The sequence below is a fragment of the Oenanthe melanoleuca genome, chromosome 6 (genome assembly GCF_029582105.1).
Source record: "Oenanthe melanoleuca isolate GR-GAL-2019-014 chromosome 6, OMel1.0, whole genome shotgun sequence".
Taxonomy (NCBI): domain Eukaryota; kingdom Metazoa; phylum Chordata; class Aves; order Passeriformes; family Muscicapidae; genus Oenanthe; species Oenanthe melanoleuca.
Window position 1 is genome coordinate 27,540,851 of NC_079340.1, and position 12,539 is coordinate 27,553,389.

Below are 12,539 nucleotides of genomic sequence, written 5' to 3' on the forward strand. Positions count from 1 at the left end.
CATTCCCACCATTTTGAATGCTGAATAACTTTGCCCCACAAAGAGAACCATGTGAGATTTATGTACTCATACACTTCCAGCAAACTACAATACTGGCAGTCATTAATTGTTTTTCACAATTTTTATTTTGGGCCCTTATCCAATGCCCACTGAAGTTAAACCAAACCTCTTCTTTCTAAGCCTTCAAAGAGTCCATCTGCTGCAATTACAAAGTGTTGTGTTTTAATTGTGGATGCAGAAGCTTGGGAGACCTACAAGAACTTCCTGTTCAATACTAAAAACAAGAGTGGGGGTAATTTCTTTAGACACCTGAAACTCTACCCTACAAAAAAAAAAAAAAAAAAAAAAAAAAAAAAAAAAAAAAAAAAGGAAAAAAGGGAGCTGTTAGCCATTTGTAGAAGTACTGGGGGTCAGACACTGCCCTCAGCTCATAGCCTGTGCCTGTGTGAGGTTAATGGCCTCATTTTAGACTCTTCTCAGATTAGGTCAGTCCTGAAAAGGCAGCACAGGGAGTATTTTCACAGGGCCTGTCTGCTACTGCATTTTTGGAAAGTTGAGATGTGTTAAGGACAACTTTATGCCAAGAGTGGAGCTCTCATTTCTATATAATCTCCCTCTGATCCTTTGTGATGTGTTCAGAGCAATCTGCTCACCCAATGATATTGCTGGCCATGACAGTGTGATAGGTTTGCATTTCAGATTGTGCTGCAATCTCCCTGCCTGGAAGCTCACTAACACCATTGGTCATGTTTAAATAGTTTTGTTGGAGCCCACTTACAGAGCAATCTGTGTTCAAGAGCTTTGTAGCAGGAATTGGTGAGACTGGATTTCAAACAACCTGACTAAACCATGTCTGCAACAAAAGCTCCATCACAATTTACAATATGACTTCCACAACAGTGCTTAAATTTTAACTCCATGTAAATCAGTAGTGATTCCTGCTGACTTCTTCCCCCAGTGTGGCTTTGCCATTTCATTTTCTGGAGAAGGACTCTCATACCTCACTTCCATGTCCTGCAAAGACCTGCACCACTCACCAGGGAATCCACCCTCGCAGCTTATGGTAAAAGTGAATATTTCCATAGCCACATTACAGCTCTGCAGATGAGATCCAAGCAAATAAGGTGCCTGGTTAATAATATGCACAAGAGAAGTGCAGGGGAGGCTGGTTGGCATTGCTGGTGGCAGGAAGCCATTCTCCATATCATGGACACAGCGGTGGCAGCTGCAGCTGGAAGCTCTGTGCCCTGTGCAGCTGCTGGAGAAGGAAGGCATGGAATGAACCTCTGACTCCAGACAGGGAACCTTGATCCTGCTCTGTACAGAGATAACCACTAACTTCAGCGGGAAGATTTGCTTCTCTCAAGCTCTGGAAACATCTGGGAACATGCATAGCCCTTGGACATGTATTTTTTTTTATGTGTTTCTTCATGGTTTCATCTGCAGGCTCTTGCAAATGAATAAATTAAATCCATGAATGAAGCATCCAAGCTCTCAGTGCCTTGCTCAAGCATGACTTGTTTAAATGCCCTGGGAATGTTGTCAGAGAAATGAGTCTGTACAAATCAGACCTGGAGAGGAAAACTCACACACTGTAGCTGTGTATGGAGGCGAGAGATCCCAGAGAAGCTTTCCTAGCACACTCTTTATATAACATGTACAGAGGCAGGAAGATTAATGGACACAGCAACTAGTCAGCAGAATATTACAGAATCAATTAGGCTGGAAAAGGCTTCTGAGGCCATCGAGTCCAACCTATGACAGAACATCACTCTGTCAATCATTGAGTGCCACCTCCAGCCTTTTCATTGAACATGTCCAGGGACTGTGACTCCACCACCTCCCTGGGCTGTCTGTTCCAGTGTCTCACCACCCTTTCTATAAAGAAATCCTTCCTAATACCCAAAGTAAACCTCCCCTGGAGCAGCTTGAAACTATGTTCTCTTGTCCTGTCAAAATACAATTCCTTCCATTTGGGGCATTGAAGGTACTGCACCACACTGCTCAGCGAACTCCCCAGAGATGCCCATGAATCCCTCTGTGTCTGGTGGGGCTGCCTCCAGATAACTTTTGTGATATTTGATAAAAGATTTCTGTTAATCATGAAAGTATTGGGGTTTGTATAAACCGGAATACTTAGGTCTGAAATGAAGCATGACACTAAAGAAAATATATGATTAAATCATTCTGTTTTACTAACAGTTTGCAAAACAAGGCTTCACACAGCCCAGTAGATTCTGTAAAATCAGATTTCCTCCCTTTGTGTAATCAATTGCAGCCTTAGACCAGACTTCCTGACTTCTTATCTACCAAGACCGGATGGTTATCTATGGGACTTGATAAATTGTCTAGAGATTTCACATCGTCCAACGATCCCACCGACCACCACTGCTTACCTGGCAGAATTATGACAGTAAAAAAATGGTAATTATTGATGACTACAAGGAAACCATGGTATAAAAGGGAGCTGCAAACCAAAGTTCGGTGGAACATGGAGTGGGCAGTGGCTCCCGTGTATCCCCAGTGCCCTGCTTGCTGTGTCTGTATAAAATAAAACAATCTAAATTTTGCTGAATTTCGAGACTTTTGTTTTTCATTTATAACACTAATACCCAAACGAAACCTCCCCTGGAGCAGCTTGAAACTATGTCCTCTTATCCTGTCAAAATACAATTCTTTCCATTTGGGGCATCGAAGGCACCACAGCTCAGCGAACTCCCCAGCGATGCCTGCCAATCGCTCTGTGTCTGGTGGAGCCGCCTCCCGATAATTTTGGGGCTGGTTTTTGGTTTAGATTGATTGATTTTAGTGACGACTTTTGTTTCGCTTTCACTTTAACCACCCGTCGGTGTCCTCGCCGGCGGTTCCGCGAGCGGCCTTCAGGCTCTCCCTCACGGCTCCTCCCTCGCTGCAGTTCCCGGCGGCCCCGGCCGGGCGCGCTGCCGGCAGCATGGCGGGGGAGGCGGGCGGCGCCGCGCTGGGCCGCGCTGCCGACAAGCTCTTCTCGCTCAGCGGGCTCTTCGCCGTCCGCAAGCCCAAGGGACCCACCTCGGCCGCCGTGCTCAACCTGCTCAAGGAGAGGCTGCTGGCAGGTGAGCGGCGGCGGCCGGGCCGCCTCATCCGGAGAGTGGGGCCGGCGCGCCCTGCCCGGCGCGGCTGTGGGACGGGGTCAGCTGTGTGCGGTCCTTGGGCTGCGGGAGCTACACCTCCCGCAGAACACTTCACAGTCTTGCTCAGCGCTCAGAAAACCGGAGCATCTGGTTTAGTTCCCCTTTGTGGGTATTTTGTTTGTTTTGGTAGTTCATAGCCATGGCATGGGCCGGAGAATGGAGCCATTGCTGGGTCCGTCCTGGCTCGCTGCGCCAGGGGAGGTTCAGGTTGGACATCAGGAGGGATTTATTCACGAAAGCGCGATTGGGATGGGTGGCTCAGGGAGGTGTGGAGTTGTGTCCTTGGAGGCCTTCAAGGAAAGAGTGTCCCAGGCAGGCTCGGTGTTGCTCACGCTCCCTGATGGGCTGTGAGACCACATTCACCACAGGCCGCTTGTGGCAGGCACCTGTTGCCAGCCAAGGCACAGCAGGACGTGAGCCCTGAGGTTGGATGGGATGAGATTTGCCCCAGCAGGCAGAGCCAGCCCTGGGGTGCAGTGCAGGGGATGCCGGGCTGCTGGGAGAGCTGTGGGTCCCAGGGACAGCGTGTGCCCATCTGCAGAAATGGGTGTCAGCAGCACCTCTGCTGCACAGCCCTGGCAGGATGTTCTACTGCAGTCCTGCTGCCTATTGCCATTTAAAAACACACCAAAGGAGTGGAAACCATAGTGTTTGAAAGTCCTGGAAAGAGTCTGCAGAAACTGCTCTTTTTGAGTACAGGGAAGTTCTGTATGTCAGATATTAAGGAAAAGAAAAGTGAGGTTATTGCAAAGGTGTGAGTGACTATGGCCTAGATTCTTTTTATAATGGATATGGGGACTTGATCATCTAGTCTGGGCTTTTGGTCACTTGCTGATGAAGTGAGAACATATTTTCAGACTTTCAGAGTGCTTAGCCAGATCTACCCTGTAGTGAACTGTAGTGTAGGCACACACCTTGTATGGAAGAATCAGGTTCCCTGAGTGGGAGATAATAGCTATGGATAAGGGAACTTAGACCATTTGTCATATTTAGCACTAATAAATAAGGGGTATTGGACTTTGCAAAATTCCTGGAGTCATCAGCTGTATAGGAAATTTGCTGAGTTGGGATGGTGACAGCTTGAAAGCAGCAGTGAGCAAGTTCAGTCCACTGCAGAGTTTCCATAGGGCTGTAAATATGGAAATAAATATGTCACAATATAAGGCAGTAAATACATCAAGAATTGGCTCAGATTATGTAGTATAAAATTTATATGTAATAGATGTTTTGGGAACTCTGCTGTTGGTTCTTCCATGCTTTGTTAATTAAACTTCACAGGTTTGCTACCAGTACTTTCCAAAAATCTGTTTGTAATATTATGTGAGACTTCATCAGAATATAAGTGAAAATACCTTGCAAATTGTTTGAAGTTGGGAGTAAATCTAAATGGATCATTGGTCTTTGGCTAATTAATAGTTTAAATATTTGATTTTTATTTCCTTTAGTAGTCTGTGTGCCATTTTTCCTTTATTCTGAGGTTATTTTATAATGCTTCCTTTCAATTACTATTTGCAGAAGCTGGTGTGCAAACAAATGGGAAGAAAAGAAATCAGGTTTTGAAAATTGGACATGGAGGAACTTTGGACAGTGCAGCCACGGGAGTTCTGGGTAATGAAAAACATAATTATAGTCATCAAAATGTGATTTCAGGAAACATTTTCATGCCTGCATGAGGTCAGGTGGAGGAACAATTTGTGATACACATGGCAGGTTCTGGGGGAAGAACAGATTACTGTGGAAGAATGGTCTGGGTTAAATTTCCTATATACTTCTGCATATATACAGAATACATATATATATATACATATATGTTATACATGTATACATACCTGCATGTAACATGTTTCTTAACAGAAGGCTAAATTCTTCCTTCCTGCCTTCTCTCCCCTATTCCAAATCCTGAAATAATTTCTGGGTTATTACATGTGGGAAAATACAAACTCTTGTGTAATGAATTGTAAAGTACCTTAGAAAATGATGGCTTTTTTAACTTAAGCTGGGGATTTATAGTCATCATAATCTGTTGAATTATTTTGTCTCAAAGTAATGCTATTCTGGGATTTTGAGGGAGCCTTAGGGCTGCTAATACTTACCAAAAGAAAGATGTATAAAAAGAATTCAGCTGTTGCTTTTCTTGAAGATCAGCACAGAAAAAGTTTTAGGTACCTGTCCTGTCTTGCTTCATAAAGAAGAGTTTTCAAAGATATTTTTGTCTTTTAATTTTGATAGCAATCCATGTATTGAATTTTTTTGTTTTGTCAAAGAACAGAATGTGTCTGCTGCTGGGTGTGATAGTTCCCACATCATACTTTGTCACCTGCAGTTTTATTGATAAGTAACATGCAGACTACAGCTTGCTCAAATCATAACCTTGTAGCTCTCCTTGGCTTGGAGAAATAACAGCAGTATGTTTTTGCTGTTGAAAAGAAACAGGTACAACTCTGAGTATACACTGAAAATAAATGCTCTAAGTTTTGATAAATGACTTCTTTCAGGAAGAATTCAGCTTCAAGGGGAGGTTGGTTGCTACAAGTGTTGCTAAATGTAGCTGGCAATTGTCTCTTGTATACAAGGCAAAATGTGACATTCTTGGGTTAGAATGAAGCACTGCCTGGTTTGGTTCAGATTTTTTCTTCTCTGTGGCCACTCACTAGAGAATTCAGTGTGCATTCCTGAAGCACACGTTTTCCTTTTACACAGGTGTTCCCTTGGAGCATGCTGCTTCTCATTGCAAAGTCAACAGCATTGATCCATAGGAAAAACAAAATCACTTGTGCTTTTTTAATTGCTTCTCCAGCTGTTCCAATACCCAGCAGTCTCCAAAGCCTGCTTCTGTGGCATGACAAAAAGTATTTGGGCTTGATGTGCTTGGTATAGATAAAGAAGCACATCACCTTAATTAGCTGTGGATGGATTGAAAAAAGGCATGGGATCTTTCATTCCACTGCCATACAAAGCACACAGGGAAAAATCAATGGTAGCTGGATTGGAAGGGACAGCACTGGAGAGGAGTGGGAGAGGGAATGTGCCCAGATTTCTTGTATGTTCAGGTAAGGTAATGAGGAGAGAGGAAAGGACACAAAAGAAACAAGTTATTCAGAGTATACGTGCTGCTTTTCAGGATGGAGTGGTTGAGCAGAAAGCTTTCCTTCCTCATGGATAGGAGCATGATAGAAGCACAAAATATTCTGAAAACCTTTGTGATCTATACTGCTGTCTCCCAGGTTTTATGTACTGCATGTCTGTAACCTTATTCCCTGGAAATTAATTGATAAAGAGTCCTACTTAGTGTGCCAGGTGTACTGCCAATAACTGAGCAGTGCACTTTTATCAGAAAACATACTTTTATATTCTCTTACTGACAGCAGATGTAGATGAGGAAGGGCCTTGGAGGCAGAGGTCAGTGATCTATGACATGTGACAGAAATTCATGAAGACTTGACCTTGCCTATCTTCTTTTGGTGTTATTCTAGGGCTGTGGTGCCAGCTTGCTGCTTCTTGCTGTATAATGGGAATTTTATTTGACTTATTTTTTATACGGCAGTAATGAATTAGGCTTCTGCAGTAGAAGAAGACAGGAAAAAGTATAAAAAAATGAAAATTCAGTTAAATCTTTTAATGTTCAGTGTAGTCTCTCAAGTGGGTTTATGTCACTGTTCAATAACACACATTCTCCATAAGCTGATGATTAATTGAGAAAATTGTTAGTATCTTGTTCACAGAAGCATTCAATGTCTCTTTAAAATTATTCTATTGAAACTCTTGACACTCTTCAGCAAATTTCAGCTCAGCTGTTAAAGTGTCAGTTATGTCATCATGTTGCAAGAAAAGTGCTTAGTTATAAAGTCTTATCTGTGTGCTTATCTCCTTTTTTCAGCTTCTTGCAGCTCTTTCCTATCTGGCAAATAACAGGAACAGGTTGAACTGAAGGTACATGAAAGCACAAGGGCATGTGTGACTAAAAACCCTCAGGAATAAGAGAGTAGTAGTTGAGAGCAAGGAGGAATCTAACGAATCTCAGAGCATAAAAATTGAGAAGCATTAGAAAACAAGTCAAAAAAAATATTTTTTTCGAAGCGCATTTTCAGTTTGATGTTTTCGGCCCTTGCTCTTGATTAACATGAAGCTGATTTGCTGAAACCTCCCTTAACTCCTCTAGTTATTGAAATAAAATAATAAACTATTGCACGTTCTATGAGCTATACACAAAAATAATTTCCTTCTAAAATTTTCGTTGATTGCTGTATGTAGAAAAAATCAATAGGACAGCATTTTAAAGGAAAGCACCTTGTAGAAAGCTTTAAAGTAAAATATAAAATAAAGCTCTTTTTCAATCTCCTTTTATGAAAAGCTGACTGATTGCTATTTTTTAGAATACTGGTGTTAAGATTGAAATAACAGTAATCTGTACATGCACAGTAATGGGCAGTTGGACCTTTCGATTATTTTACTTTCTTCCTGCAAGTCTGATAAACAATTCCATTTTGCTGTTGTGGCTGTTTTACTCTTGGTCACTATCAGCCTTTAAAAGGACTATTTGGTTACAATGGGGAGTTCATTCATTATTGGTGAGCCATAACCTTCATTAAACCAGAGGCAGTGTTAATTGCATTCTCCATTTCTTTGGTGACTAAAAGATAAATAAATGTAGGAGTTGAATTAAAGAATTTTAACAGTAGATGAAGATTATTTATCTTTTGCTTTAGACTTTTTTTCCTTTCACTAGTTCCATGTTGTTTGAACATCAGAGATGCTTTCTCAAAAGTGTTGACTCTCTTCATATGCTAACAGAGCATGAAAGGCTGAGTTTCTGACTAGCATAATATTTAACACCATTGAATGGTGTTAAAAAAAGGAACTGCAGGGCTGTTTTGAAGTAGCATTTCTTCTTCTGTCTTTGCAGTGGTTGGTATTGGAAAAGGAACAAAAATGCTGGGAACTATGTTGGCAGGTTCCAAGGTAAGGAATGCTAAATGACTTGTGTTAGTGGGGGTTTTTTTTTGCTGGTTTTCTTTTCTCTGTCAGTCAAGAGCTGAACCAACATACAAATTTGTCAGCTGTGCTGCATATTTAACTCAGGTGTGTACTTCAGCTCATTTTTGCAGTTAGTTAGAAATGTGCTGCTCAGACTTCAGTGTCTAGACTGGTTATTTTAAAACCTTTGTTTGTCTCGGTTTTCTATGAAATGTTAATCAATAATAAATTACCAGTTTACAGAAAGATTTCTATACTATTTAGTGTCCAAAAAAAAAAGGAAAGAAAAACTAATGAAGATGGCACTGAAAATGATGTTTTGGGGATGTAGTTGTGAATGACAGTTCAATTTTGGTAATTTTCCTTACGTGTACATAACTTCATTGTTACTTAGCTTGAGGTAACAGATGGTCTTTTTTTCTTTTCTGTTTTCTTAAATACCATGAGGTCTTAAGAGCCACTTTTTGGATTTTAGAGTGTTTTGGATTGCATTGCTGCTGCTGTAGAGAGATGCTCTGCAAACACATCAATAGACACGTGAGAAGCCAAAGGTAGCAAAAGCCCTATGGCTGCCTGAGAGAATCCAGACCAGAGCCTTGACAGATATTAATTTTGTTCATTGCTGGTTTTGATTAATTTTACTGTGTTAATTTTACTTTGGAGACCCCTCTGACTGTAGGTATTACATACACAACAAAGTGCAAGTACTCCCAAGAGTAATGTCTCAGTGTTGATCCCTTCCTCACAAGTCAAATCCTGTGGGCTTAGCCATTATTTTTACATGAGAAGTTTAGATAAGAATGACAGATGTACAAATCAATTAAGCCTTCCAAATTTCATCTTAAACGCAGGAAAAGTCAATAATGCATTATATTCTGCCATTTTTACCTTTCTCTTCTAGTCTGAACACTTAAGGTCTTTTACAGCTGCTGAACTGATAGCTTGAAGGTAGAATGTGTTTGACAATCTTCAGCTCAACTCAGAGGCAAATAATTTGCCAGAAAAGAAAACAACCAGGATAAAAGGACATCCTTTTAGTCTGATCCAAAACTCAAGCTAGGCAGTGCCAGTCTCTGCACTGGCTGTAATGGGTTTGCATTTGGTTTCTGTGAGTGCATTTCAGAGGCATCTGTGTTTTGAAGCATGCAGTAAACAGCTGGATTTACAGTGGAAATGTTAGCAGTTACCACCTGATACCTCCTTTGAAAGAACTTTAAAGTTAAAAGAAGTCATAGATTTACTTCAGCTAAATTAAGTCATCACAGCTAAATGTGTAAATTGTTGATTTAAAAACATGTAAAGTAATTGAATTAGCTCTTAAACTGAAGTTCACAGTGGTAACAGCTGTGATGGTTGAAGTACTTTCAGCATTTTTGGCAGAGGAGGGTATGCTCAGGTTCCTCGATGACTTCACAGTGAAATCCTGTAGCCAATAACAGTTATCCTGCCAAACCCTGTTGCCAGATGTCTCACAGGGGCTAAGAGCTGCTCCTGAGGGGTAAAGGAGGGGAGAATGTGCAGTGGGGGCAGCCTGGTGAGCCACCCCAGGCAAGTCCATCCCAGCCTTAAATCCTTGTGGGATGTGGGCACTTGGTTCAGGGAGGCAAAGATCAATGTTTCCAGAGCTCAGCAGCTCCTCCACTGCAGCTGTTCCTGTGTTCTCCTCCTGTGGAGGAGGTATGCCAGGTATGAAATCTGCAGCATATATTTGGAACCTTCCTGTCTCTACCTTCCTATTTTCTATTTGTACTTCAGTAAATTAGGCATGCAATAATTTGGCTTAAGGAAGTTGAAGGATCTCTCACAGATGTCTGCCTGTTGGGTTTTTGACCACACTATCAACAGCATCTCATAATGTATCAAGAGATAAATTCATGGCTAAATAGGTTTGAATATCTTTCTGCTTTTCACGCCACGTGCTTGAAATTTATCCTCTTATTTAATTGTTTTTGCAGTATTTTGGATGCTAAAGTGTTTGTTGAAATGTGATGTTTTTCTTTTGTTCCTTTTGTTATTATAAAGATTTAGAGGAGCTGTCTGACCCTCTCTGGCCAGGATTTACTGTTTGCTTCTAGGAATGCATCTTGTAAAGAAACAGTTCAGTCTATCACTGCTGGCAGCAGAGCTATGTTGAGTGGCCAAAATGTATGGTACTGCAGTAAACTCCATATGGTGACTCTGCCAGGACTTGGACAGGCTCTGACTTTTTTCCAAACATTGTGTGAAACTTTCCTGACTCTGTGTGGCAGCTCTGAGCATTATCCCTTAGTGTACAACTCTTCTGCAAGGAGTGTTACTCTTGATGTATAAACAGAGTTCTTAATTGGTTTGACCTCCTTAGGAATAAACTCAAGACAAACAGAAATGTGTAGCCAAGGGCAATACCTGCATAGTGTTCCAGATTTCTCATTGAATTATTAATATTTGTCCAGAAATAAAAATATATACAAGCTGACTAAACTTTTATTTGTTTGATTTTTGTTGTTTCAAATGCTCCAAAATGAGAGGGAAAAGCTGAATGCTCTTGGATCTGGAATTTAAATACTAAGCATTTCATAAATGTTCTGTTGGAGAATCAGTTTTTCTTCTTGTTCTGGGACTTGCACTTGGTCTTGTTTGGACTTTTTGCACTTCAGAATTTTTAGAGATTTTTTTTTTTTTAACCGTGTTAGCAAAATAAAGAGTAGAATAAGAAAAATATTTCATGCTTCACCAGCAAAATTAACATAATGGGAGTAGACCTGTATTTATTATGCTAAACTGTTTCTGAACAATTTAGTCTTAGGTATGACTTTCCTGTCTCAAACACAATATAGAAGTATGTTTTTCTGGGAGAGAAATAGTTTAGAAAATGGTAGCACAGTTTCCAAAGTGGTTGTCCTGTTTAAAACTTCTCATCTACAGGAATGTGCTGTTACATAGAAGCAATGAGGGAAATGATCCTGTGTCAATCAGAGCAAAAAAAAAAAGAGCACTAAGCAATGAAATTCTTCATCAATCTAATACTTTCCATTGAGAGGAGATGTTCTCTCAACACATACAGCCTTTATGGATAACTGAAACTCTCAGACATCAGTTCTGTGCTTAATTTGCTTATTTTTCAGTGACATGGCACCTGGGTTCAGCCTAAGAGAATTTTAGTCATACTAGTGTGAATGAAGAACTTTACCATCCATCAAACTGTCCTTGCAACCACTGCTTTTCCATGTGTGGAAAGCTTGGGGTACATTGGTTTTATCTGAAGATGCAACTTCTTGTCATGGTCCACATACAAAATACCTCCCCAAGTGCTCAGCGTGAAGGAAACTCCCTGAGAACTTTGCACTGGTGGCCAAGCTTGGGCAATGACTGGTTAAAATAGAAAATTTAATCACAAAAGTTGTGGCTTCTCCTGAATGAAGCTATCAAAAAAAACCCCAAAACTTCTGGGTGGATTAAAATCCAAACTCCAAGTGTTCTCAAAGCCTAGAAAAGGAACAAGAGGTTATGGGCAGAATGAAGATACGTCTGTGACCTGATATATGACAACTTTAATTTCATATAATAATATCATAAAATTTGTGTTATGAACCCTGGATAGGAAACGAGTGCTAGATCAGTGATTAGGTTTTAAATCTTGCCAGTCACACTTGTATGGTGTGAGAGAGGGCTTGTCTGAGCAGGAATTGGCTCAAATCACCTAGCAGAACTTCTGAGACATGTAAATTACTTTTTGCAGTGTGATTCTGGGATTAGAGTTTGTGTATTGCAAAATTGTTTCTCTGGAGAGGTAGCATCAGATCCTGTAGAACTGGACAAAAAGTCTCCATAAATGAGATTATTTCTTTAACTGCTGTGATTATCATATTCCTAAGAATAAAGTTTTCACTTACATCCTTCTCAAACTTTAAGCTTTGTCCATGAATTCTTTTTTTTTTTTTTTTTATTTTATTTATTTATTTATTTATTTATTTATTTAAATTAAGTCCTTTGCCTCCATCTTTTGGCAGTGAGTTCAGTGAATTAATAACACATTAGAAAGCACATCCAGTGTTCTATAAGGAGCAAAACTAATGAAGCCTTTACTTGTGACTTTGTTTGTTTACAGCTCGTTAGACACCAAAGCCCCATGTGGACTTTTTGGTATCCAGTAATTCAGTGGGGCTCCCTCTGGACCCTTCTCAGTGGAATCTGCAATAGATTTATTTCCTCTATCTGTCTGTTTTCAGGAGGCTTATAAGAACTCGGCATCTCTGAGACCTCTATTCTTCTGCCAACATTTGTGTGTTTGCACATTGACATGCACACCATGATGGTGTAAGTGCTATTTCTTTTGAAATTCTAATTTTCATTTTAAATAGCCTCACTGTGCTGGTTTGTTGCTTTTTCTTTTCAGTGTATTTCAGTGTTTGTGCT

The 12,539-nt window shown here is 40.6% G+C and overlaps 1 protein-coding gene across 3 annotated transcripts in view; it reads left to right on the forward strand.

Moving 5' to 3' along the window:
* The first annotated feature begins 2,890 nt into the window (after positions 1 to 2,890).
* Positions 2,891 to 12,539, forward strand: part of TRUB1 (TruB pseudouridine synthase family member 1) — a 31,869-nt gene continuing 22,220 nt past the window's right edge. The window contains exons 1-3 of one of the 3 annotated variants that reach the window (XM_056494371.1): positions 2,891 to 3,092; positions 4,686 to 4,778; positions 8,074 to 8,129. In XM_056494371.1, coding sequence (XP_056350346.1) covers positions 2,951 to 3,092; positions 4,686 to 4,778; positions 8,074 to 8,129 — 291 coding nt within the window. In that variant the 5' untranslated portion in view covers positions 2,891 to 2,950. The remainder of the gene's footprint in view (positions 3,093 to 4,685; positions 4,779 to 8,073; positions 8,130 to 12,539) is intronic. The other 2 variants (XM_056494373.1, XM_056494372.1) reach the window with 2 other exon arrangements.